Source organism: Myotis nattereri, assembly GCF_964212035.1.
Source record: "Myotis nattereri genome assembly, chromosome: 4".
Taxonomy (NCBI): domain Eukaryota; kingdom Metazoa; phylum Chordata; class Mammalia; order Chiroptera; family Vespertilionidae; genus Myotis; species Myotis nattereri.
In genome coordinates, this window is record NC_138079.1 from 15,564,278 (window position 1) to 15,590,756 (window position 26,479).

General features: G+C 46.6%; 2 protein-coding genes across 2 annotated transcripts in view; one reads left to right on the forward strand and one right to left on the reverse strand.

Moving 5' to 3' along the window:
• Positions 1-9,116, forward strand: part of OTULIN (OTU deubiquitinase with linear linkage specificity) — a 34,432-nt gene extending 25,316 nt beyond the window's left edge. The window contains exons 5-7 of the mRNA XM_081090605.1: positions 880-1,005; positions 4,315-4,584; positions 6,849-9,116. Coding sequence (XP_080946731.1) covers positions 880-1,005; positions 4,315-4,584; positions 6,849-7,043 — 591 coding nt within the window. The 3' untranslated portion in view covers positions 7,044-9,116. The remainder of the gene's footprint in view (positions 1-879; positions 1,006-4,314; positions 4,585-6,848) is intronic.
• Positions 9,117-23,976: 14,860 nt separating this feature from the next.
• Positions 23,977-26,479, reverse strand: part of ANKH (ANKH inorganic pyrophosphate transport regulator) — a 116,469-nt gene continuing 113,966 nt past the window's right edge. The window contains exons 11-12 of the mRNA XM_081089812.1: positions 25,958-26,057; positions 23,977-25,346 (exon numbers count right to left, since the gene is read on the reverse strand). Coding sequence (XP_080945938.1) covers positions 25,233-25,346; positions 25,958-26,057 — 214 coding nt within the window. The 3' untranslated portion in view covers positions 23,977-25,232. The remainder of the gene's footprint in view (positions 25,347-25,957; positions 26,058-26,479) is intronic.

The following is a 26,479-nucleotide window of genomic DNA, read 5'->3' on the forward strand; positions in this document are numbered from 1 at the left end:
GACTCCAGATTCCACTGATGATTGGGGGGAAATAACAAAAGAGAAGCAGGCAAAGTATGAGTTCAGCTGTCACTTCTTTAATGAGTTAGGCCTGTGGTCCGCAAACCGCAGCTCACGAGCCACATGCGGCTCTTTGGCCCCTTCAGTGTGGCCATGAAGTTTCAATCACACTGTACATGCTCGCCCGCACGTGGTATTTTGTGAAAGAGCCGCACTCAAGGGGCCGCAGTTTGCCGACCACTGAGCTAGGCCATCACAGCTCCCTTAACCCCTACCTCTTATTCTCAGTGCTGTTTTTTATCTTACTATACTAAGCAGTGGAATTAGATACAATATCGCTTCATTGAATATTAAAACTTTGAGTATATGTGTTAATGTCAAAATTAGGTTTTGTTTTCCCAATCAGGAAGGGAGCAGGTTTTTACTTTATTCTGGACCATCTCACAAGTCCTGGAGCCCCTTCCAGAGTCAGGCAGTATGGAGTGCTAGGGAGGCTGCCAAAGGCCCAGCAGCTGCTGGAGGCTTTTGTAAAGAGGCTCCTTCACGTACACTCACAAAGTGCTGTGCAGGGTTCCTGGCTGGTGGTTGTGCAGGCTATATTGAGCTCCTGTATCTCAACCCAAACCTTCATTTCACTCTAGCAGTCCTCCTTAGGGCAGTACTTTCTGAGTTCCTGACTTCCAGGTTTAGGTGATCCAGCCTAAACCCACATGACAGGTTTGCAGGGATTAATTCTGGAAACGAAGGTAGGAACTCTAGTGATAACGAAATGGGAGAAAGAGAAGGACAAAGGGCTTTGTGGTTTCTTACAGCTTGGTTCATGTGATGGACTTTTTGGAGGGTTAATGTTCTTTGTCTCTCTGTTTCTTCATACTCCAGTTACCAGAAAAACTCATAAGCAAATACAGCTGGATCAAGCAGTGGAAACTTGGATTGAAATTTGAGGGGAAGAGCGAGGACCTGGTTGATAAAATTAAGGAGTCCCTCACTTTACTAAGAAAGAAGGTTTGGAACATGTAATTTTCTTTTTCTGTGAAGTGCAAAAGCTCCTGCTCCTAATTGCCCCAGCAGACCATTTTTTTCTCTTGAATTTATTGGGGTGACATTGGTTAATAAAATTATATAGGATTCAGGTATACAATTCTATAATACATCATCTATATATTGTATTATGTGTTCACCACTCAAGTCAAGTCTCCTTCCATCACCATTTATCCCCCTCAGCAGACCACTTCTTAGTTCTCACTTAGTGGATTACCAGATGTTCTTGGCTGGTTTTTAGGCAAAATAATTTTGGATGAACACAAACCCTTCCTGTGAGGTCTTTGGTAAAATTGAGAAATATCAACATCAAGTATTTTTGGAGGAGATGATATGTTTAATGAATTGTTTATCTTAAAAGGAAACCATAACAAATATAGTCTTTGTGCTAAGTCATACTGACAAGTTTCAGTGATACATTTAGTCCATATTTTTCTTTTTTTAATGTTTTTATTGAATTGAGAGAGAGGAAGGGAAAGGAAGAAAAAGACAGAGAAACATCAATATGAGAGAAACATGGTTTGGCTGCCTTCTACATGCACCCAGCCAGGGATCAAGTCCACAGCCTGGGCATGTGCCCTGACTGGGAACCGAACTGGTAACCTTTCAGTGGTGCACAGGATGACGCTCAACCAGCTGAGCCACACCGGATACGGACAGTCCAAATTTCTTATCGTAATATCAGTGATACGAATTCATGTCCCATTAGACTTTCAGCTTCATGAAAGATGTCATTTCTTTATACCCAGTGCCTAGACCTGAGCCTGACACATAATAGGCATTCGGTAAATACCTTTTTGATGGATGGACTGAGGACCTGACTTCCTGGAACCTAGTTTGGGTTTGCAATCATAGAAGTATTTACTGCAAAACACACTGTCACAGGAACACCAGTGATGAAATGGGAGGACAAGAAAGACAGAGGGATTCTGTTGTTCTTGCCTGTTAAGCAGAGCACAGGATTTGTAGGGGTTGGAGACCTGTGCTGCCCAGTCCCCGGGTCAGTGGAGGGTTGAGGGCAGGACTCTGGCCCTGTGGGAGTGAGAAGGCTCTTCAGTTCAGTCACTTGTGATTTCATTTTTATCTCTTTTAAGTTCTTGTGAAATTGCAATTTTTGCTTTTTTTAGGTGTGTCTAGAGCAGTGATGGCGAACCTTTTTGAGCTCGGTGTGTCAGCATTTTGAAAAACCCTAACTCTGGTGCCGGGTCACATACAGAAATTTTTTGATATTTGCAACCATAGTAAAACAAAGACATATTTTTGATATTTATTTTATATATTTAAATGCCATTTAACAAAGAAATCAACCAAAAAAATGAGTTCGTGTGTCACCTCTGACACGCGTGTCATAGGTTCGCCATCACTGGTCTAGAGTGACTGGATCCTCGTTTTGGGGAATGTTTAAGTGATTCCAATTTACAGTAATGTGAAAATTATTAATAATCTGAGCTACATTCCCAGCACTTTCTATGGGCCAGGCCGTACACTAAAAGTTGTATGTATTTAATTCTTGCAACTACCAAGGTGGTGTTGCTATGGTTACCCCATATTTACAGCTGAGAAAACCAAGGCCCCGCCGTTGGTTAATGCCCTGTAAAAGCCATCAGCTGCTTGGGTGAGGCCTTCATTCCATCCGGGCTCTGGAGCTGTGCTCTTGACTGGCAACGTGTCTACTTCTGGAAAATGAGGTGTTCCAGCTTTCAGCCCACTTGTTAGACCTCTGGTGCAGTCATTACCATTAAAATTTACTCTTGGATTTAAAATTTTACTGGGTTTTCAGGGGGCGGTAGTTACTGGTGATTCCTTGTTGGGGTCCAACCCCAGCAAGTCCAGGGGTCCCCAAAGGTGTGGACGGAGTCGGCGAAGAAGGAATGACACGGAGACAGTGTTCAGTTGATCAGCAGCCTAGCCAGGATCTCTAGCCAGGATCTCCAGCCAACTTCTGGTCTGGATCTCCAGAGAGGTTCTGGTTCGGATCTCCAGAGAGGTTCTGTGTCCATGTTCTCTTGCTAGGTTCTCCAGGTTCTCCAGCCAGGCTCTGTAGCCATGTTCCCTCGCTAGGTTCTCCAGTCAGGTTCTGTCCAGGTTCTCCAGCCAGGTTCAGTCACCAGGTTCTAGTCAGGTTCTCTTGCCAATTTCTGTAGTCAGGTTCAGTCCAGGATCTTTTGCCATGCTCTCTCCAGCGAAGTTCTTCTGTCCCTAGAGAACGTTCTGTGTAGGTTCTGTGCCTAGGTTCTGTCTCTCTTCTGTCTCCTAAGTTCTGTCTGCTGTTGTCTTGTTACAACTGTATTTATACCAGTTGATTCCAATCCTATCAATCTCTATTCCAAAGGTTAGGGCGTTTCTTATCTCCATTCCCGGAAGTAAAGATTATGTAGCTTAAGCATGATTGTTCGTAGTTAAAGTGATTAATTACCCGCCTGGCACTTAGTTAAGAGGTTTTATTCCCTCCCTAACTTCAGGGGAAAATCTCTACCTGGGGAAACAACCTTTCTCAGAGACCTTGGTTAAAACACATAGTGCCAAGAAGGTGAGCAAACATATTAAGAAAAGTATGCCATATATTCCAGGTCCCTTGAAACAGCAAGCATGGACCGGCTCCCGGCAATTCCTAAGGACTAGTTTCATATTGGCATCTTTTATTCTAATTTACTTTAACTTAAAAGTACATGTATTTATGGGGTTTTCTTGTTCACATAAAGAGTGTGCCTATTTTAGCTGAATACCTGACACTGCTCTATTCTTAATCAGGAGTCAATTAGAATTTCCTGAATGGATTTATTCATTTGAAACTCACGTATACTTCTCAGAGGTTAGAAGGTTAAATTTAGTAAACTAATATTTAGGAGATCCCCTCATTGTCCTTGCCCATCTTCATTTTTGAAGGTTTCTGGATAACTGTAAGCCCCCTTATAGAGAGGAGTAATTTTAGCTCTTCTTCACAGCTCCACAGCCAGGACTCACACATGCACGTTAGGTCTTCCATAATTTGGTTGATTGAGTCTCATTGCCTGAAGTTAGGGTTCCAGATTGCCATTCCACAGTCCCAGTGCTTCTCCTTAGTGCATTGTACTTTTGTTTCAAATTAATGGGGCAGAAACTGAATAAGGGTTTTGTGTGGCCTAAAGAGTAGTACCATTGTTTGAGCTGGAAACTTGAATGTTGTGACCCACGGTTGCCTACTTTTGAAAATGATTTTGTGCTCAAAGTATGGAAGTATACCAGGGACTTTTAGAGCAAAAATGTAATTATTATGTAACTTTTTTATTGCAGTGGGCAGGCTTGGCTGAACTGAGAACTGCTGAAGCAAGGCAGAAAGCTTGTGATGAACTGTTCACAAATGAAGAGGAAGAATATAGCCTTTATGAAGCTGTAAAATTTTTAATGTTACACAGAGCCATTGAACTATATGATGATAAAGAGAAGGGAGAGGACGTACCATTTTTCTCTGTGCTTCTGTTTGCTCGGGACACATCCAGTGACCCTGGACAGCTACTGAGGAACCATCTAAATCAGGTGGGACACACTGGTGGCCTCGAACAGGTGAGTTATACCCTTGCGTATTATCCCAGAACACCAGCATTAACCATCAAACATTATCTCGTAGTGCTTGGGTGTCAGGAATTCAGGAGCAACTTAGTGGGTGACTTGGGCTTGAGGTCTCAGGTTGCAGTCATCTGAGGACTTGGCTTGGGGTGGAGGATCCATGTCTAACATGGCTCACTCACCTGGCTGTTGGCGGGAGGCCTCAGTTCCTCACTGGTAGGGGGTAGTTCCTTGCCATGTGGGGCTTTATACAGATAGGGCTGTGTGAGTGTCCTCACACATGGCAACTGGCTTCTCTCAGAAAGTAATTCAAGGAGAGAGTGGAAAGAAGCCACAATGCCTTTTATGGTCTAATCTTAGAAATCACACCCCATCACACTTACCCATATTATATTTGTTAGCAAGTCACCAAGTTCATCCCACTCTTACAGAATTGTGAATCTATTTTAGGACCAACATGGTTATCTCAGCCTGGGCTTGCTTCTGCAGGTGGTAATGGGATCTGTATCTTTGGATCTGGTAATCTAAAAAAAAAGAGTCATGTGAAGGGTGTTTAATCTTGGCAGCTGTAGCTGTATTAGCTCTGATCCTTTAAAAATAGAAATGGGGTCACCTTAGCCAGTAGAGCGCAGCCTGCTCTTGATCTTTTACACATACACTAGTTTGGAATTTTACACAGAGACCCAATACAGTACTGTCCCAGGATGCAACGGTTGGCTTACTTTGCACTCTCTGTCTTTGGTGAGTTCATTACGTTGCCCTAAAAAGCTTATGTCTTTTTTCAGTGGGATAGCCAACCACTAAAGTTGCATTAAGGCTAGCCTTCCAAAGTGCTTCCTTTCTTCTTCCATGGCTGGCTCTTTGGCTTGCCTTTTCCTGGTCTGTCTGAAAGAGCAAAGATGATGGTCATGCTGGGTCAGGCAGGATTGAAGATAATTATTTAAAATAACCTGTACTTGTAGCGTAAGTTACCTAATGTCTCCTGGACAGTAGCAAGTACATTGCAGTGAAAAGCCTGGTAGAGGGTGTTTTGCATGTTAGTCCTTTTGGATCTCAACAAGGTCTGCTGTCATGGAGAGTCCAATGTTTAAAAAACAGCTTTATTGAAATAATTTACTGACCGTAAAGTTTGCCCTTTTAAAGTATGCAGCTCAATGTTTTTTTAGTATGTTTGCAGCCATCACAGTCTAATTTTAAACCATTTTATCACCCCAAAAGAAACCTCAGACCCATTCTTACTCCCCCCAGTCCTAGGCAGCCAGTAATCTAACTTTCTGTCACCTTAGATTTGCCTACTATGGAGAGAGTTCATATAAATGGAATCATAACTCATACAATATGTGGTCTTTTGTGACTGGTTCCTTTCACAGCTTAGTGTTTTTAAGGTTCATGCATATTGTATCATGTGTCAATTCTTCATTCCTTTTTATTGACAAATACTATTCCATGGTATGGATATATCGCATTTTATTCATCTACTCATCAGTTGATGGATATTTGGGTCATTCCTTTTTTAACTATTTTGAAAAATCCTGCTCTGAACATTCATGTGAAAGTTTTTTTGTGGACATATTTTTTCAGTTCTCTTGGGTATGTACCTGGGAGTGGAATTGCTGGGTTATATGGCAGTTCTTTATTTAGTCTTGAGGAACAGCTGTATCATTGGTCATTCCCACCTGCAGTGTTTCTGAGTCCCACATGTATACCTCACATAACATACAAGTAACCATTTTAAAGTGTACAGCTCAGTGGCCTTTAGTACATTTACGTGTTTTGTGACCACTACCTGTATCAAATCATTTCATGCCTGAAAAGAAAAACATACCCAGTAAGCAGTCATTCCCCCGCATCCTTTGTCTTTTTGATTGGAGCCATTCCAGAGGGTGTGACGCGGTATCTCACCATGGTTTTGATTCCATTCCCTTGATGACTTTTCATGTGCATATTGGCCATTTGTGTATCTTCTTTGGAGAACTATCCGTTCGGGCCCTTTGCTCAGTTTTTAAACTGGTCCTTTGTTTTTTTATTGAGTTGTAAGAGTTGTGATAAATTCTGGTTACAAGTCCCTCAGCAGACACGATCCATTCTTGGTCATTTGCCTGTTTACAACGACCATATGAAAGAGGACTGGGGCTGGTCCATGGGGAGGAAGAGGATTTTGGCTTAGCTGGCTTGGCCTGGGACACCTGGGATGGAGCGGGAGGTAAGCGGCATCTTTCAGGGTGGCTGCCCTTCCCTTACCTGTTTGCTCTCCTCTGCAGATTGAAATGTTCCTTCTGGCCTATGCTGTGCGCCACACCATCCAGGTGTACCGGCTCTCCAAGTACAGCACTGAGGAGTTCATCACGGTCTACCCCACAGACCCACCCAGGGACTGGCCGGTGGTGACCCTGATTGCCGAGGACGATCGGCATTACAACATCCCCGTCAGAGTGTGTGAGGAGACGAGTTTGTGAGAGACGTACACCCGGCAGCCTGGCAGCAGGGCCAAGGCATGTGGGCCGCTCCTCAGCCCGGGCCCCGGCTTGCTGGTCTCTTGGAATGAATTACGTGGACTCTTGGACCCTGTGAGCCAAGCTGGCCTGGGATGTTCTGAAGACTAGCTTCTGATAATGAGTTAACCAAGTTTTCTTCTCATTTATGATGCAATATGTTTTAGTGGGGCCTTCCAACACATCTGTTGGAAGCTGCACACTCCGTCTTTGTTATAAAACAAATACTTTAGTATCAGAAGAATGTTCTTTATATCTCAAACCAAACTTTCTCTATTAGTAAACTGGCTTTCAATTTTTTTTTTAATAGTAATTTTTTTGTTTTTGTGGTAATGGGTCTCTGTGGTGCCCTTCCTATGCAGTCTGCTTACGTGGTATAATTCTGGGATGGAGTCTGCTAATGGCAGTGTCGACATCCTCTGATAGTCTTGGCAAGCCGGGGTTTGGATTTATATACTAATTAAAGCTACCTTAAACAGATTATTTAATAGATGATTGAGAATTGGTTTTTTAAAGGCTGGAGAAAGGAGCAGGAGGGAGACGATGGCACCTGTAAATCCTTGCTCTTTGACGACATGACCAGTGCTGAGGCCGCAGCCACACCAGGTCTGGTGCTGGGTGCAAGTGGTGTGCTCTAGTGTCGGGCTGTTTATTACTCTGTGGCCCATAGGTTCACTATTATAGCCAGAACAGAGTTCAGATCTACCTGCGTTTTTAGAGGAGGAAACCAAGGCCAAATGACCACAGGCACTCAGATATCTGAGTTTAGGGGTGGGATAAGCTGGATCCAGGTCTTCCTGTGCCCTTTTCCTACTATTTTTTAGGATGTTTCTATTGCCAAATTCATCTGCTGGCAGGGGATGAGTAACAGCAGAGTAGCTAAGGTTTTTCATGAGTTAGTTTAAGCAGAAGTGCATACTAAAACAGTGCAAAAGTATGGCTATGCTGCATCTGTCCCTGATTTGGTTTGGAAAGCCTGAGGGAGGCAGGGTTCTGGGCCCTGAGCAATTGCCTGCATGGTGACTGGGTGGTGGTTATGGGGCAGCCTAGCTGCCTGTGGCCTGCATTAGGACCTGAATTGTCCACGTGAGGTGTGGACAGTGCTCACAGTTACCAGACACGTCACTCTTTAGGGTTGTACCAGCAGCACCTGAATTGGCTCAGCATTAGTAGAGGTGGTGTTTCCCTGAAGCACTGAGCTTTATTTTAGAATAACTTAAATCTTTATTTGGTGCAGTTTAATAGTTTATAAGCTCTCTAATCTGTTTTTTCAGAGGGGCGAACCTTTTTTGAAAATCTAAGTTTTGCTTTCACTTCAAATTCTTAGTTGAGAAAACTCAGAGGCCACACAAAACTATTCAGACTGTTACGTTAGTATTTTCCCCATGACCTCATCAGTAATGGTCACCACATTTTGGTAGATGCTAATTCTCTGAATCAAATTCTGCTCTAAATGTGTGTGGATTGGGGAGGCTTGTGTTTTTCACTGTGAAATGCAATGGTGCCTGGAGAGGAGGTGCCTAGAAGCCAAGTTCAAGTAATAATGATGACTTCTTGTTGGCTTTGATGCTTCATTTTAGTATTTGTAACATAACAGGAAACACATTACATTTCATTCTTGAATATTTTTAAAAGCGTAACTTCAAATGTGTAGGTTGAACAAGGCAGCAGGGGTCTGTGTTCCTCTGACCATTTGTTCATACCCACCATTGAATTTAATGATACTCATGATCATCTGTCTTTGAATTTTGAAAATAATCTAATCTCAGTAAACTTGAACTGAACTTCTGGACAACTTAATTGTTTACATTTTATACTTTTTTCTTGTTTCTATGTATGATATTGTTAAAATTGTGGTCTTTACTCCTACACTGATACAAATTCAAAAAGGTAAGTTTAACTGGTTTTCTGTCCTAAGGCCTTATTGGATGGACTCTGCTCTCAGACACTGTCCAGGCTTAGCGGGATCACAGCATAAGAGGAGCAAAGCTGTCCATGAAACAGTGCTTCAGGACATACAGATGATTGGCCAACTTTAAAAAGAACATTTGTTTGTTGCAACATGCAACTTCAGTTATTCAGAGTCCTAATTCAATTTCTCATTCCTGGTCTTGGGCTGGTCAGTGGCATGAGCAGAATAGAAATTAAATTGAGACCAAAATGGATTCAAGAGGACAGTTATTTAGAAGGACCTCTAAAATGATAAAGTATCTAGAAGGAAAGTTAGTGGGAGCTGCTCTGTGCTTGCTTTTAATCCCAGAGTTTATTGCGAGAGTTCAGAGATTCTGGACCCTATGATTTTGGCAGAAAGATAATCTCCACCTTAAGCAGGCATGACTTACACCTTTGAGCTCCTTTAAGGTACATTTAAATAAAAAAGAATTTCTGTGTAGCAAGTTCCATGGCATTAGCTTTGCTCCTTCAGAATTTTTTCTGGCTCCCCTCCTCACCTGCATACACAGCTGTTCATCTCACCCATACACGTGGAACGGTGATGTCGGCAGTGGAGAACATGAGGCCAGTGTGTGGTTTTTCACTTGTGATCTAGACGTAGGTGGAATTTGATCTGAAATGCTTGCAGTTCCTCTTCCTTCAGATACGGCATATCTGAAAATGTTTTAAATGCACAGAACAAGACTGACCCTGTTTTCTTCATATAGCAATTTCCACTTTTATTATACTGCTATATATTCAGTTAATGCCTGATGAAATTTTTCTTTAAGAATAACAGACATTGCCTTTGCGTTCTTTCATTAGTCTTACCAGGTAAAATCTCAGGCCACGTGCACTAACACCTCTGATGGGAGAAACGGCCTTTGCGGGTTATGTGCTTGTTTTCTTTTTAGTATTTTTGTTTTAAGAGGCTGTGCTAGTCCTGCTCTCACCCTCACCCCCACATGCCGTTTTCCTTGTAGTTTTGTTTTTGAAGATCTTCCTTGACTGAAGTGCTTATGAAAATGACATCATTGCATTTAATGATGTAGCGCCTTTACCATCGGCATAGATGAAGGACTCCAGTAGTCTTCCTGGCTGTTCTCCTTTCTGATGTTAAAATAAAGTTAGATTATCTTCTTTTCTCCCTTTCTTAAGCAACACTTTGCAGGTACTCCCCCTTGAAAGCCAGAAAGTTATTTTCAAAAGTACTAGTATATACCTCCAGGGCATCTCACTTGTAGGCATACATAAAAATAAATGCCTTTTTTAAAAGATCTGTGACTACTGTGAAGTGAATCTAAAATGTGTGTGAAAGGCCTGGAGTGTCCCCAAATAGTTTAGCAGAAGCAGAGTCCAATGTCAAGTCATTTAAAAATGGCCCAAGTAATTGTACAAAGTGAACCGAAGGAGGACTGATTTTAGATGAGAAATGCCACGTAGAAACGAAAACAACAGATGCCTGGCACACCTCCTGGGCTTAAGTTATAAAAGAATACAATCTGAAAGAGGGGAAGGATTTATGTGGGTGGATTCTGCAAATTCCTTTTTCTAAAGTTTGTTAAGTCCCCACATAACAGAAGTGTGACATTTAATGCCTTTGGGCAACCTCATTGGTGATCTCTTTTGAGGGGTGAAGAGACCAGGGCGCCAGTGCTGAGTTGTACAGAGAATAAAGATGGGCACCTCTTTTTAACATTTGTGTAATTCTATCTATAACCTGGAACCATGGAAAGCACAAAACTAAACTAATTTGCCTGCCTGCCCAGCACCCTAGTGGCAGTAGCATTGGGAGCAAGGTGGGCTCGCCATGCCCAGGAGGGTGTGTGTGTTGTATGTGCATGCAAGCACGTACATGTATGTAAATGTATGTGTGCTGAAGTCCTATAGTGATTGTCTTATGTCCGGAGGCCTACAGGAGGGGCCCCAGCAGAAGTGGGTAGGGTGGAGGGGAGCTGTCCCATTTATATATTTTTTTCATGGTAAATTGAAATTTATGACTGGGAATGGTGGAATGGGTTAATGTGTATAATTAAACTATACAGAGTGGCCATTGAATCTGAAAATACATTAATTGTATTGGAATGTTATATCATCAAACTATTTATTGTACATGTCTCTGTTCCCAGGCCTTATGGCCACCTGTATATTTAAATATTTCAAATGCTTATTAATAGCCAGAGCTATTAATGGAGAACACTGACTGGAGTTTTATCTCAGTCTTGTTGATTTCTTGGGTCAGGAATGAAATTCCCAAAACATGGGTAACAGCAAGGAAACGGTCAGGTCCGGATTTGAAATATCAAGTCAGCAGTCGTTTCCCTGTGGTTGAACTTAATAAAGTAATTTTGTATCTAATTTTAACAGTTGTATTATATTGAAAAATGCCTTCGCATAAATGGTGCTAGAGCATGGTACCCCTCTCTTTCAGGTTCACTCTGATTACTTCTGAGTATTTAGATATTGGAACAAAGAGCCAAAATGAATGTATTTAATGAGTTATCTGTTCTTTTCCATTGCTTTTATAGAAATGTCTTGGTATTGTCACCTGCCCTGGTATTTCTCCTGCTGCAGGCGGGGCTGGGAAGGGAGAGAGAGCAGCAGGAACACGAGGTGTGAACCTGGCCCTGCTCATCTTGGCTTGTTTAGCCAAGTCTCTGTTTACACGGTAAAATGTCAACATTTGTCAAAAAATTCTCCTGCTCTGAAAAACATGCCGCAGGCTCTGGTCAGGTCGGGGCCTCGCCTCCCACCTGCCTCTGCAGCGGGACACCTGGCTCAGGGCATAGGAGTTTCCTTTGTGACTTGTTGAGTCTCATCTTCACAATCAAAAAATAAACAGAAAATGAAAACTCAGAAGCCTGGCTGTGTTGCTGTGGTTCAGTGCCTGCCTTTGAGGATTTCCGGAGATTGGGGTCCAATGCTTTAACTTTCCAGTACCCCCAAGACAGGCCTGTGGTGCCCAGTGACTTGAACAGTGAACCCATAGGACGAGCTTACCCCAGATTAGGTGCCTGGTTCTGGACTTGGGTTTGTTTTCAGTCGCAGTCCCATCATCCACTATTAGGGTGAGCTGGGGCCACACAGCCTTGGGTGGGGGTGAAGTGAGGTGCAGCACTTGAGAGACTTCAAGGAAGGCCCCCGGGCCTGCAAGGGGGGGCTACAGCCATAATCCAGACCCAGCGTTCCTGGGTGTTTGACACGGAGAGGCCTGCTGTCTGTGCAGCCTTCAGAGGTGTTCAAAACTATTCAGACCGATGGAAATGCACCCGTAAGTGTGATGGCAAGAATTGTGCATTGCCCGTCAACCAGAGTGAATGATGTGAAATGGGGGAAGACTGGGCTTTCAAAGGTATTCTTGGGCATAGAGAATGAAGGATGAGCCAGCAGAGACTTACCTGCCTGCCTGTTAGTGGAAGAACTGCTTCCGGCCCCCAGTACAGCCCCAGAGAGGCAGAACAGAATTGGCCCTTGGGTGGAAAAGCTCTGGGTGACATTCAAACCCCCAATTCCCTACAGCTCCATGACCCCGCAACCCCGGCCTCCACCCTCAAAGGATGGCTGTGAGGTTTGATGACAGTGGTCTGCTACTTGACATTCACTGGGACAATTTAGACTACTTCTTACAACAGCGGTTCTCAACCTGTGGGTCACGACCCCTTTGGGGGTCGAACGACCCTTTCATAGGGGTCGCCTAAGACCATCGGAAAACACATATATAATTACATATTGTTTTTGTGATTAATCACTGTGCTTTAATTATGTTCAATTTGTAACAATGAAAATACATCCTGCATATCAGATACTTACATTACGATTCATAACAGTAGCAAAATTATAGTTATGAAGTAGCAACAAAAATAATTTTATGGTTGGGGGTCACCACAGCATGAGGAACTGTATTAAAGGGTCGCGGCATCAGGAAGGTTGAGAACCACTGTCTTACAGCCTAAAACAGTGCTTTCTAAATATTCCTGTAGTGCCATCCCCCCAAGTCAGGAACTAGAATGCAGTTTAGGGCAGATGAAATGCTCTCGTGATGTGCTGTGTTGTTTATTTAGGAAATGGCTGTCCTCCAAATGTCAGTGTGCTGAGAAAGAAAAAGCACGTGTACTACATGCTCACATCCTCACTGTGCTAGATGGTGAGGAATTGTGATGTACTAAAATTTCTTTAAGTATCTGTAAGGGCCCGGCCACTATGCTCAATTAATATTTGACAAAGGAGGCAGGAGCATACATTGGGGCAGAAACATTCACTTCAATAAATGGTGTTGGGAAAATTGGACAGGTACATGAAACTAGCCCACCAACTTACACCGTACATAAGAATAAACTCAAAGTGAATAAAAAACTTAAATGTAAGGCATGAAACCATAAAAATCTTAGAAGGAAACAGGTAGTAAAATCTCAGACATCTCACACAGCAATGTATTTAGGGATACATCTAGGGCAAAGGAAACTAAGGAGAGAATAAACAAATGGGACTGTATCAAAATAAAAAGCTGCTGCACAACAAAAGAAACTACCATCAAAATGAAAAGGAAACCCACTGAATGGGAGAATATATTTGCCAATAATACATCTGATAAGGGGTTAATATCCAAAATACAAAAAGTACTCGTACAACTCAACAAAAAGAAGACAATTAAATTTAAAAAATGGGCAGATGACCTGAATAGAGATTTCTCTAAAGAGGGCATACAAATGGCCAAGAGACACATGAAAACATGCTCAAAATCACTAATCAGCTGAGAAATGCAAATTAAAACCACAATGACATACCACCTCACACTTGTCAGAATGGCTACTATGAAAAAATCAACAAACAACAAGTGCTGGCAAGGATGTGGAGAAAAAGGAACACTAGTTCACTACTGATGGGAACACAGATTGGTACAGCCACTGTGGAAAACAGTATGGAGTTTCCTCAAAAAATTAAAAATAGAACTTCCGTTTGACCCAGCGATCCCACTTCTGGGAATATATCCTAAAAGCCCCGAAACACCAGTCGGAAAGAATATATGCACCCCTGTTTCAAAGCGTTATTTACAATAGCTAATATTTGGAAACAGCCCAAGTGCCCATCAGTAAATGAATGGGTAAAAAAGCTGTGGGCCATTTACACTATGGAATACTGTGCAACTGTAAAAAAGAGGAATCTCTTATCCTCTGGGACAGTGTGGATGGACCTGGAAAATACACTAAGTGAAATAAGCCAAACTGAGAAAGACAAATATCACATGATCTCACTTATTTGTGGAATCTAATGAACAAAAAGAATTGACCAACAAAATAAGACCCGAAGCAGGGAGTCATGGAACAGACTGACATACCTCGATGGGTTGGGGAACGAGAAGAGATAAACCAAAGAACTTATCTATATATAAAAGCCAAGCGACCAGAATGACGGAACAACCGGAACGACCAGTCACTATGACACGCACTGTGATGGCCAACTGGCCTGATTGGGGCCCCAATTGGCCCCACCCCCACCCCAATTGGGTGCAGCTGGCCAGCCAACTTCCTGCGTCCCCTGCCCCTTGCCAGCCTGGCCCCAATCGGCCCCCATCCCAAGGGGCGGCTGGACTCCACCCATGCATGAATTCATGCACCAGGCCTCTAGTATACTTATATGCATAGTCCATGGATATGGGCAGTAGGGTAATGAAGACCTGGGGGGTGGGTAGGGACTGGCAGGAGTGGGGGAGGGCGGGGAAATGGGAGATATCTGTAATACTATAAGCAATAAAAACACATTACAAAATAAAATAAAAACGAGAGAGTTGTAGAGAAGGTCACAGGAGGGAGGGCTGATGTGCAGGTGACCTAGGGTCAGAGCATGTTCAGGTGAGGAAGGTGTGAATGCCTTCATTCATTCGCCAAAGAGTGCCTGGTCAGGGCAGCTCAGTTCCAAATCCAGAGGCAAGGATGAGCTGGCCCAGCCCTGCCCTTCCTGTCCCTCCAGGCCTCTCTTACCCTCCCCACCTTCGAGAGCCCATGTGCCTCTGTACAAATGAGCTGAACTGGCATGACTCCAGGGGTAGAATCACAAAGCAATTTTTTGTCTCCTACAGTTCAAGTAGGAAAACACCTATCCTGCTCATGCTTGGATAATAAAGAGGCCTTATCATCATTTCAAATTGCCAAATGTTATTCCAGTTGTAAAATTGGAGTAACCCATCTGGTATAGGAGTCAAAGCCGTGACTAATTGTGAACTCCCTGTCTGGCCCTCCAGAACTGGGAAAGAGGAGGCAGGGCAGGGGGGCAGGGGAGCAAAGACCTTACTCAGTGGCTGCTGTCCTGAGCCAGCCTCACTGCCTGGGCCTGGCCAGTTCTCAAGCTCCCGTTCTTGCCTGGGGTTCTCTCTGGGATCTTTCGAGACCCCTTCATGCCCAGCTCAGGGCCTGAGATGCCCCAGGTCAGCTTGTTGATCAGTGTGGCCCAGGTCTGGTTCGTGGGTAAGACTAGCACCCTGTGCCATGTCAGACTTGGTGCGGGCCAGCCCGCCCAGAGCCCCTCTCCCGCGGCCCTGTTTTGTCAGATCTGATAGGGCACCTAGACACTGAGTCCCACCACGGTAGGGCCCATTGCAAGCTCCCCGAGTATCCCCTGAAAAGCCCTCTCTCTAGGCTTAAGGTATCGGGGACTTTCCCACACATGTGCATACACCCCTGAGGAGGAGAAACCATCTCTCCAGATTCTCTTTCTAAATGTCTCCTCTTTTAGGCCCTCATGGTGAATGAAGAAAGAGTCAAGGAGAAGATTTGGAATAGGGCCAGGGGTTCAGGTGCCCGAGCAGGAGGCTGGGTCCCCATTGTGTGTTGCTCCTTCTCTTTGGGGGTTGGCACCCTCCTGCTCCCTGGCTGGTCTCTCGTTTACTACACACGGCCCAGGCTCAGCCCAATGCTCACCCATGTCCCTGCAGGGCCATTCTGGCAGCAACCCAGCGCCTAGAGTGAGAGGAAGGGCCGGCCTGTAAGGGCAGGTGAGGGGGTGGGGTGCAGGTGGTCAGACCGCTGGGAATGGTTGTACAGGTTGTGCACTGCAAAATTCCAGGAGGGGTCATTTCCATCCTGGGCCAGCGGCCATGAGCCTGGAGAAGGCTCCTGCAGCATCCAGGCCCTCGGTGTCCAGGAGCATCTGGTCTGAAGAGGATAGAGGGAGTGACAGAGTGAGAGACAGAGGAGGAAGGGCTGAAGGCCGTGATTTGACGGCAGGGGGGGCAGGTGGAGCAGGTTTCTGGGTGGTGATGAGGTCATTCACCTCTTTAGGAGAAAGCATGGAAGGGGTGGAGAAGAGCTGTGCTGGGAGGGGCTGAAGGCCAAGGCCTCGCCCGGCCCCTCTGAGATGTTGGGAGGTGGCTGGAACCAGCCGGGGCAAGCAGCCCCGAGGGAGGATCATCGTGAATTTGGAATCGGAACAGGCCCAGATTAGGTCACCTGGGAACATGCAGAACTAGATTCCCTGCTAAGGAGGGAGCAAGACCGGGGCCTGGGAGCCATTTTATTCTTTTACAAAGAAGGTGGAATTAAACAACATTTAGAACAGTTGTGGGTGAGGAAGGTGCTGAAATCTGGGCAGTGGTGGCATGAGGGGGAAGGCAGAGCAGAGCTAAGTAAGGGTGTGGAGTTGCCAGGCATGGGGGAGAAGTCGCTCTTAGAGCCAGTTGTGCACGAACTTGTGAGCTTCTGTCCCACTAGGGTGAGAATCAGGATCAGGTTTAGGATTTACTGTTAGGGTTAAGGTTAGGGCTAGAGTTTGGGTTTAGGGTTAGGGTTAGGATTTAGGGTTAGGGTTAGGATTTAGGGTTAGGGTTAGGATTTAGGGTTAGGGTTAGGATTTAGGGTTAGGGTTAGGGTTTAGGGTTAGGGTTAGGATTTAGGGTTAGGGTTAGGATTTAGGGTTAGGGTTAGGATTTAGGGTTAGGGTCACAGTTAGGATTGCTCCTGTCTTGGAGCTGACCCAGCCAGTGTGCCTCAGCCACTTCCCTTCAGAGTATGAATGTGATGGAAGAACTTGGGCATGTGGTGTAATACAGAGGTGAATGGTAATTATTGTATTTGTTCATTCCTTATTGGTCTTTTGATTCAAAGCACCCGAGAGCACCTGAGCTGAGCCAGTCCGACTAGAGAGAATGCAGAGGAGGAATGAGAGCTACTTCGAGGGAAAATAGATGGGGGTCAGTGGGTGGGTTTGGGAGGGTCATGGAGTAGATTTCTCAGTGTATGATAAAGTGATTCACCTGGCTGTCAGGTGGGAGCGTGGGAGGGGAGCAGATTTGCCCTCGTGGTACTGCTGTGGGGAAAATTCACGATTTGATGCCAGCACAGCTCCCCAGCGTGACATTACAGCAGGGCAGGAAGACACGCCGTCTCCCAAGTGCCATGGGGGGAATGAAAGATGACTTCTTAAGACTTAAAAACCATGGCAGTGTTAAAGCATTAGTGGCAGAAAAGAGAAGTGCGGTAGAGGTAGGGCTGAGACCTGGGATTTTAGCTCAAAGCCATGTAATGAAGCAGCTCAGGGGAAAACAGGCCATCCCAAGCAAGTCAGTGAAATGCCACCCTTGTTGATTACAGGCATCTTAACACATTGCGGGTAGATCACTCTCATGTTTTCATATTACACAGTGTTTGACATAAATGTTAAAGGCACGCCTTAAAATTAAATACCCATTGCATTTTGAAGTTATTTATTACATGTTCTTACAAGCTAATATCTTTTTAAAGTATGATACTTTGTGAAATGTTTTTTTGTACTTGGTCAATAGAAACTTGTCTGGCCACTGGGTAAAGCTAGCAATGAAACGACTGGTGCGCAATGTGTTAAAACACTTTCTCCATGTCACCTCCCGTGAAGTTCACAAAAAATGAGGGCCGAGATTCTTTGAGGTTAAGACATCACATTTAAAAAAAGAGGCATGCCTTTCCCCTAAAGCAGTGGTTCTCAACCTTGGCTGCACATTAGAATCACCTGGGAATCTTTTTAAAATCCTGATTTCTGGGCCCCATCCTCCGGAAATTCTGTTTCTTTGTTACTAATGTTGTGGCCCCACCCCATCACAAAGAAACAGAATTTCCGGAGGATGAGGCCCAGAAATCAGGATTTAAAAAAGATTCCCGGGTGATTCTAATGTGCAGCCCAGGTTGAGAACCACTGCCCTAAAGATTGGACAGTCTCTTAGATGTGGGCAGGAGGGGATTTCGGGTTCCTTTCCTCTGGCTTTCCTAGCGCCCCTCTAAGTTCTGGCACCCCTTTTTAGAAGGGTAGAGAAGTTGGGCTTCAGAGAAGTACTTTCAGTATTACTGTAGTTATGGGAAGTACAAATTTATTTTAATACAAAGTAAAGCTTAAAGAAATAGGTCATATTTAAATACTAAGGCATTTAGAGAACTATCCCAGTGGTTAGAGGTTTTAGCTACCAAGGCAAAGGGCAAAATTTTAATATCTCCAGTACATTTGACAAAAAAAAAAAAAAGGAAATTGCAGTCAGCTGCCATGTAATCTGGGTGTGTAAACAGACTCATGGTTAGAATAAGAAAACCAAGAAGCTGAAAGCAATCGCAACTGTATGCCAACTGTTGAAACTTTACTTAAACTAAAATTAGAGTATGAAAGCTATTTGACAATATATGAGCACAAATCCCCCAAATAATTTTTAAAAAGCAAAGCAGGTAGAAATTCTCATAACAATGCAAAAACTTATATCTGTTAAGTGCATATACAGCACTTGTTTAAATGCAACGTATGTTTTATATTGATCTCTGCAGTCAATTTTAATCAAAGGCTGCACAACTATTTTAACATAATTGGTTTCAACAGTTTAAATTAAATCCAGTTTTTTTTTTTAATATATTTTATTGATTTTTCACAGAGAGGAAGGGAGAGAGATAGAAAGTTAGAAACATCGATGAGAGAGAAACATCGATCAGCTGCCTCCCGCACATCTCCCACTGGGGATGTGCCCGCAACCCAGGTACATGCCCTTGACCGGAATCGAACCCGGGACCCTTCAGTCCGCAGGCCGACGCTCTATCCACTGAGCCAAACCGGTTTCGGCAAATTAAATCCAGTTTTGCTGCGAAACCGAAAAGCCCGTGAATTGACCACCAAGCACACGTGGAATGACTCCCACTAGACTTAATCGTATTTTTAAAAAAACCTGGATCACTGCTGATGCTCACATCTGAAATGAAGAATGAGGTGATTTTATTTTTCCATTGCAGAGTCCCATGCCGTGTTCTAAACCCTAGACCATACATAGAACATTGGCCCAGGAAGGAGCCTTCGCAGGAATGGCCCGGGCCTCTCACTGGACAGGTGACCACGGTGAGGCCGGAGAGGTGTGAGTGAGGCGGATGGTCATGCTATGAACCCACGGCCCAGCACGGAAGCTCCCTTAGATGAACAGGTGTGGACTGAACAGACTCCTGGGTGGCTCTGTCAAGATTTCTGAGCTCTACACCAGCTCCCTGGTCACGCCAGCTTTTGACCTTTGCCCTCTCAATACATCGCTAAGCAAGTCAAATATATCAGAGACCCAAGGGACTGTGTATCTGCCCCGAAAATCTTGTGGACGTAGCACCCCAGGGAAGGGGCTGCTTCGGGGTGACTGGTCCACCCTTCAGGTGTTGAGTGATCGGCATGGGTGTGTACCCTATACTCCTCTGTTAGACCGAAATTGTGGGTCCCCCATGTTCACAGCTCCACACTTCAGGGAGCCAGAGGCCAGCTGGCTGTAATGTTCCCAACTCCAAAGGCACCATTTCCTGTCCCTGGTTCATAGTTGGAGAACATCTGCTAAATCTTAGAGTAACGACCAATTTCCACAGGCCACTGAATTTCCACCAGACCCGACAGGCAACGGCACACGTGTTTTTGGCTGGTCTGCCTCCCCCTCCCCCTTCTTTAACCTGAGACCACGTTTACTTCTGGAGAGAGAAAGGGCTCCTAGCTCTTGTGTGCTTTTGTTTCACACAGACCATAGAAGCCAATGTCAAGTTCTGATAGCAGAGGGCACTTGGAGTTGCCTAACTTAACAAGAGGTGCCCTGTAAGAACCTGCTGCATCTACTGGGGGGCGGGGGGCGGGTGCTGGCCGCTGTCTTACCAGTGTGTATGTCGTAGGCAGCCTGTTAGAGACCCTGGCTGATCACAAACGAAGCCGAGAAAAACATTCTTTTGGAACCACTTGGACTTGGCAACGGTGATGAAAGAAAAACAAACTTAGGAGGCCTACCTTTGCCGCTGTTCTTAGCGGAGGCGGCAACGGCTAACAGGTCTCCCCTCCCCGCTGGAGAGGCCACTGAAGTAAACTTCAAACAAGGTCTCACCACCATCCCTCGTCCTTAATTTTCCCTTCGAGACTGGACGGTCAACTACATAACTTGTGACTTTTTTCTGACTTCGAAGTGGGTTATTTTGATTCCATAATACAATTTCTCTTCTTTAGAACATGCGTGTGTTTCATTTCAGATGCACCGCCTGCGCCAGGGCGGGCAGCGGGCTGTCGCGCATGTGGCCTCAGGTTTTCTCTATCTCCTGTTTCACGTGTGGTAGGTCAGCTGAGGAGTCATCACGTGGTGTTTTGCTGCCGCAAATGACAGAAATAGAGACACCCACACGGAGGTCATCTTGCATGTTTACCAAACACATTGCTCAGAAACATGCTTTTAAAAATATATATATATATATTCCATTTATTTCTTTACAGAGAGGAAGGGAGAAGGATAGAGAGTTAGAAACATCGATGAGAGAGAAACATCGACCAGCTGCCTCCTGCACACCCCCCACTGGGGATGTGCCCGCAACCAAGGTACATGCCCTTGACCGGAATCGAACCTGGGACCCCTCAGTCCACAGGCCGACGCTCTATCCACTGAGCCAAACCGGCCAGGGCAGAAGCATGCTTTTTGATGAAAGAGCTGTGAGTGAGCGTGGCCGTCTGCCGGAGGCAGGCAGGGCGGCTGGTTTGCCTCAACACGTACAAATCGCCACGTCTTGGAAAGCCCTGCCCATCGCAACTTTGGTTACCCCCTCCGCCCCCAACACACACACAACCGAAAAGGGCAGGACTTGGAAGGTAGAAGACCCCTTCCCTGGCCTGTGCCTCACTTTGGAGACTTCATCTTAAGTTAGAGGCCAGTCACCTGCAAAGTGAGAGGCCGCACACTGGCCCGCTGGGGTACAGGCTGCCCTGGGCCCTGGTCTGCTCAGAGAGTTGCTGGAGTCGTCTTCTTAAACACAAGAAAATATTTCTCAAGGTCATGCCCTTTAATGACTACAGTATAAATACTTTCTATTTTGCAACACAGGTTCTTCTTCTCCCATTTCAGCTTGAAGTAAAAAAGTAAAAAGAAAATCCACTTACCCATGAGACGAGACCCCACCAAACGATGACGGGTTAGGAGGGGAGGGAGCCGTTGGTTCTTTTCACTTCTTACTCTAAGATCTCAGTGAATAACTGCTCTGATATGTGGGGATGGAATGACTCGGCCCACCCCGAGAGATCCGAAAAAAGGCCGCTTGTGAGGACCACAGAGCCCACCCTGGTTGGGAAGCACCCTGGGGCCCAGAGAACCACACGGAGACCCGCCTCCTCCTCGTGCACCTCCGGCCCCGCCCTTCCCACCACTCTTTACTGGGAGACTGGAGGAGTGAAATGGTGCACGGACATTAGTGAAACTTTACTTAGCCCCTCCAATATCGCCTGACCCAGTGGTTCTCAACCTGGGCCGCACATTAGAATCACCTGGGAATCTTTTTAAAATCCTGATTTCTGGGCCTCATCCTCCGGAAATTCTGTTTCTTTGTTATGGGAGGGGTGGTGGGGGGGGGGCCCCACAAAATTAGTAACAAAGAAACAGAATTTCTGGAGGATGAGGCCCAGAAAGCAGGATTTTAAAAAGATTCCCAGGTGATTCTAATGTGCGGCCAAGGTTGAGAACCACTGGCCTAACCCAAAGCTAAATGTCTCAAAGTCAAATCACCTGCTGATGCTAAAACAACACAAAACAAAACACAAAACAGGGGGAAGACGATCTTTGGCACAAGATAAGCCCAAGGCAGGCAGCGAGGGGGGTGCACCTGACTGATGTAAACCAGCGGCTTTCTGTGCCCAAATTACAGAATCCCAAACAGGTGAGAGGTTCCTGCCACCATTCAAACCTCTCAACACGCGCTGAGCCACGTGGCCGGCGGGCCGTCCTATTGAGACCGTCCTGGAGCAAGCCTTGCCTGGTTCTGCCTGCTCAGATCCTGGGTGTCTCACCGATGCCCAGGGCCACCGAGATGCCGCTACTGAGGGCAGAGCGCACACAGCCCCTCAAAAGAGCAGGGAGGCCACGGAGGAGTTGCTCTGCCCTGGGCTTGTGCAGAGAAAACCCTCCTCCAGAAACACTACTTTGAGCTGCCCGAACTCACCTGTCAGCATTTAAATTAAAAATGCCTTGATGCCCCTGTAGTCCTAGGTTCCCTTTGCCTACAAGCAGTCACTCAGCACGGAGAGTCACACCGGGTCTTTTCATGGTCCTTGACACGAGACCCTCACGGCACCACTAAATCTATCAGCGGAGCAATGTGCAATAAAAACAAACAGGAAACCCGTGTTGTCCTGGCCGGTATGGCTTGGTTGGTTGGGCATTGCCCCATGTTACCAAAAGGTTGCTGGTTTCATTCCTGGTCAGGGCACGTGCCCGGGTTTCGGGCTCCATCCCTGGCAGAGGGTGGATGTGCAGGAGGCAGCCACTCAATGTTCTGCTCTCACATCGATGTTTCTCTCTCTCTCCCTCTCCCTTCCTCTCTCTCTCTCAAAAGAAAAAAAAAATCAATAGAATTATTTTAAACAAAACACAAAAACCTGTGTTGGGGATGTTTCTTTGATCAGCAAAGTCAAAAGAATGCCCCGCCTTACTCTGAAACGTGGAAGAAGCGCCCCACGTCTCTGGTCTGACTGCCTTTCCCGCCATGATTCTCAGGGGAGATGCAGAACCTGCCAGCAACCGGGTTTGCTTGGGAGGCTGAGGTGTGTGCTTGTCAGGATGCTCCTGCAGCCCCGGTGAAGGAACCATCTGAGAGGCCGCGAGTTTTCTAGAGAGGAAGCGTCTGAGCTTGAGATGGGGCGGGTGGGGCTGGGGTGGCAGGTGTGGACAGGACTGTCCCGGGGCAGTCACCGTGGTCTGGTCTGGAGGTTGCTTCCCGGGTTCTCCAAAATTCTACCAAAATACCATCACCTGTGAACCTTTCCCTGAGGGGGCTTGGAAGTCCTAGCAACATGTTCTTGTTGCCTACTGGCGTCTCTAGTTGATGGTTCCCCGATTTAGAGGGAAAGAATTCGCTTTTTCAATATTTTTTTCCTTTTTTCTCTCGCTTTTTTAATGTTTAAGCTCTAACCCCACAGCATGAAATATCACCTGGGTTAAAGGGATATTGCTGCTTAATTTTCTAGTCATGTGCTTTTTAAAAAGCTGATCCAATTAGATTTCCCCCCATCTTCTCAGATCTGCCCCCGAAAGCACCCCAAAGCTGTGCATCCCGGTTTTCAGCACTCCTACCTCGGGCGGAGCACCTGCGGATTGGTCCTGGTGGCGGCAGCCCTGAGGGCCCCTGGGTGTCCAGAAACATGAATGCAACCCCTGATGCGCATGCCCGACCTTATGTCCTCACATCCCTTTTTCTTGAGGAACAATAGGATCACTCAGCACCGAATACAATAAATACAAGCGCCTGGCCTTTTCCTTTAGTCTTCCTCCCTTTCCAGCATCTATTTCCCCCCTCACCAGGGTCTACACCAGCTAAACCATTTACATCCGTTACCTGGGATCAAAAATAGTCCTCTTTCATCTACAGGCCCTTATATTCAGGTACGAAGGACAGGCTTTGTAAAACTGCTACAAATCAGAGACGATGTTCATCGGTACAGTACGTTTCAAGTGGCAGATACGTGGACACACAAGCAATTGCCGTATTGTATTAGAGACATTTTATTGAAAATGCGAAAATAGGAAATGTATTATAGCCTAAAATAAATTACATAACATATACAGTATATATTTATATCTTTAAAATAGTTTTGTGTCTAGGTTCTTTCAGTCTAGGAATTTTGACGAAATCAAGAATTTACTGAACTGTGTCCATATTTTTTTTTTTTTTTTAAAGAAAAAACCCGCTTTCCAAAACTTAGAAAAATATACTGCACTAAATGGATTTCAGATGTATCATCTCAGGGAGTATCACATAGTGACTTTGAAGTTGTTTTATAAAATGTCTTGCTTTATCTTGTGGCGTGAGAGGGGCGTACACGAGGAATTACCTGTACCGCACGGTTATGACTAAGAATGGCTGGACCAGGTAAGACATTACTTCAAAAGTTACGATAGACAACCTGGCATGAGAGTGCGAGATTACGACTTAAAGCTGCATTTCACTGTAAAAACTACAAGGTAAGAGTTAGAATGCTCCGATTCCCTTGCTCTAGCGCCACCTTCAGGGAGGGTGAGTGGAAAACAAGCCTTCGGGGGAAGCCATGCGGAAGGATGCTGAAATTCGGAGATGGCTTTGGTGACAAGGGTCACGTTAGCTCAGGTATGTACACGGCGGGGCCTGGTGTGAGGGCTCACCCAGCTCTAGCCGGAGGCCAGGTGGGATGCTGGCAGCGGGCTGTCCCTGCGGCATCTCACGCTTTTCTCTCCATCCAGCCGCCCAGCGCGCTCACAGGTCCCTTCTTCAGCGGGAACGGCCTGCGAGGGCCCCGTGGTGGAGGCCACCGGGGTTACCTCTCTCTGCGCAGCCTGGCCGCTGGGACGCCGTGGAAAGCCGAGTGGTCACCTGTGGACTCTTCAGAGAGACGCGGAGGGACGGTGCAGGCGTGGCCTGCGGGGCAGTGGTGGCCGCGGGCGAGGGGCGCAGAGCCGCAGTCCTTTGGTTCCAAGCCGAGATGGTCAGAGGGAGGGAGAACGTGGACCACGAGGCAGCTGTGTCTGTTGGGTTCTCGTGAAGCGGGGCGTGAAGTCAGCTGTCGTGTGGGTTTTTACAAAGCGTCGGCAGAGACCGTTCCCTGGGTCCCCGCTGCGTGGAGCATACCCAGGATGCCGGAGTTCACGTGAAACCTTTCGACCAAGGCCTCTTTCGTTACCAAAACCAGAACCAGAACTCGACGGGAGAAGAGATGGCGCTGGGGTGTCATCCCCACCGTCCCCGCGGTGCCCGTGCGCCCCGCGCCTTATTCGTTCTCCTCTCTCATTTCCACGATGTCCGTGCTCTCCTCGGCGGCGGGGATGTCCGTCATGGCCGAGTCCTCCCCCTCCACGGCTGACTCGTTCTCCATCTTCTTTTTCTAGAGCAAAGAAGACACGTAAGCGTGGGCCGTGGCAGGGACACATCACCGCAGAGCCAAGAGCAGGGGGAGGCCCCCGGGGTCTCAGACTTGGGTCTCGCGGATGGTTGGGGCGACCTCACCGAGGCTGCACCTCAGTCCGGCCTGTGCCTCTCTGTTTGGTTACTCGGACGCTGGCCCTGTGCCTGGCACTCTGGGCGATCCCATCCCAACGACTCTCCCCAGATCCCACTGGATGCACCCCACCGTCAGCTGATGGCAACCTGCCTCTACCCGGGGACACCACTTCCGCCGCCCTTCCCAGCAGGGCCTGAGCTCTCCCCACCCTCCTGCTCGGGGCCTGCAGAGCCTTTGTCCCTGGGATGAGCATGCGGCCTGATGCTATTGGAGATTTCCTCCCTCGGGCCAGCTCCAGGCTTGCTGTCATTCTCTCCCACCCTGCGCCTGGCCTGGCCTAACTCCAGGTGGCTGCCCTGAGGCCTGGACCCCACAGTGCGGGCCAGCTGAAGGACGGGACGCCTCCCACTGTGGCCCACAGGAGCCACTCAGGTCTTCCTACACCTGGAGGAGGCTTCCCAGCCGTGGCAGGTGTGTCTGTCCCCACGTCTCACCTGTTTCCGATAGACGTAGCAGGCGGCTATGGCGACCATGGTGGATTCTCCCACAAATCCCGCGAGGAGGGAGCCCACGCCCAGGGTGGCTCCGTGGACCCTGGGGATGAGAAAGCAAAGGCCATGAGTTTGTCAAATCCGCGTGGAGGCACGCACAGTGTCACAATCCAGCCGACACCCAGGAAAGGTGTAGACAAGAGGCACCAGACAATCGCATGCAGAGTCTGCACCTAGTAAGCCAGGCACCTGCAGAGTCTGCACCTAGTAAGCCAGGCACCTGCATGGGGAGGGGACCTGGACCTCCAGGCAGAGCTGCCTCCCCCGCCCCCTCCGGCCTCAGCTCAGCACCTGCTGGCGTCCCATCCCTCCTGAGCCCGCAGCACCTCCCACCCTCCTCTCTGCAAGCCCCTTCCGTGGGAGACTGGGAGTCGTGGTTGGTGCTCAGTAAATAGTGTGTATAGGCCTGACCCTGAAAGGACTTTTCTAGAATGGATCTCAACAGCCTCCCATCTGGTTTGCAGG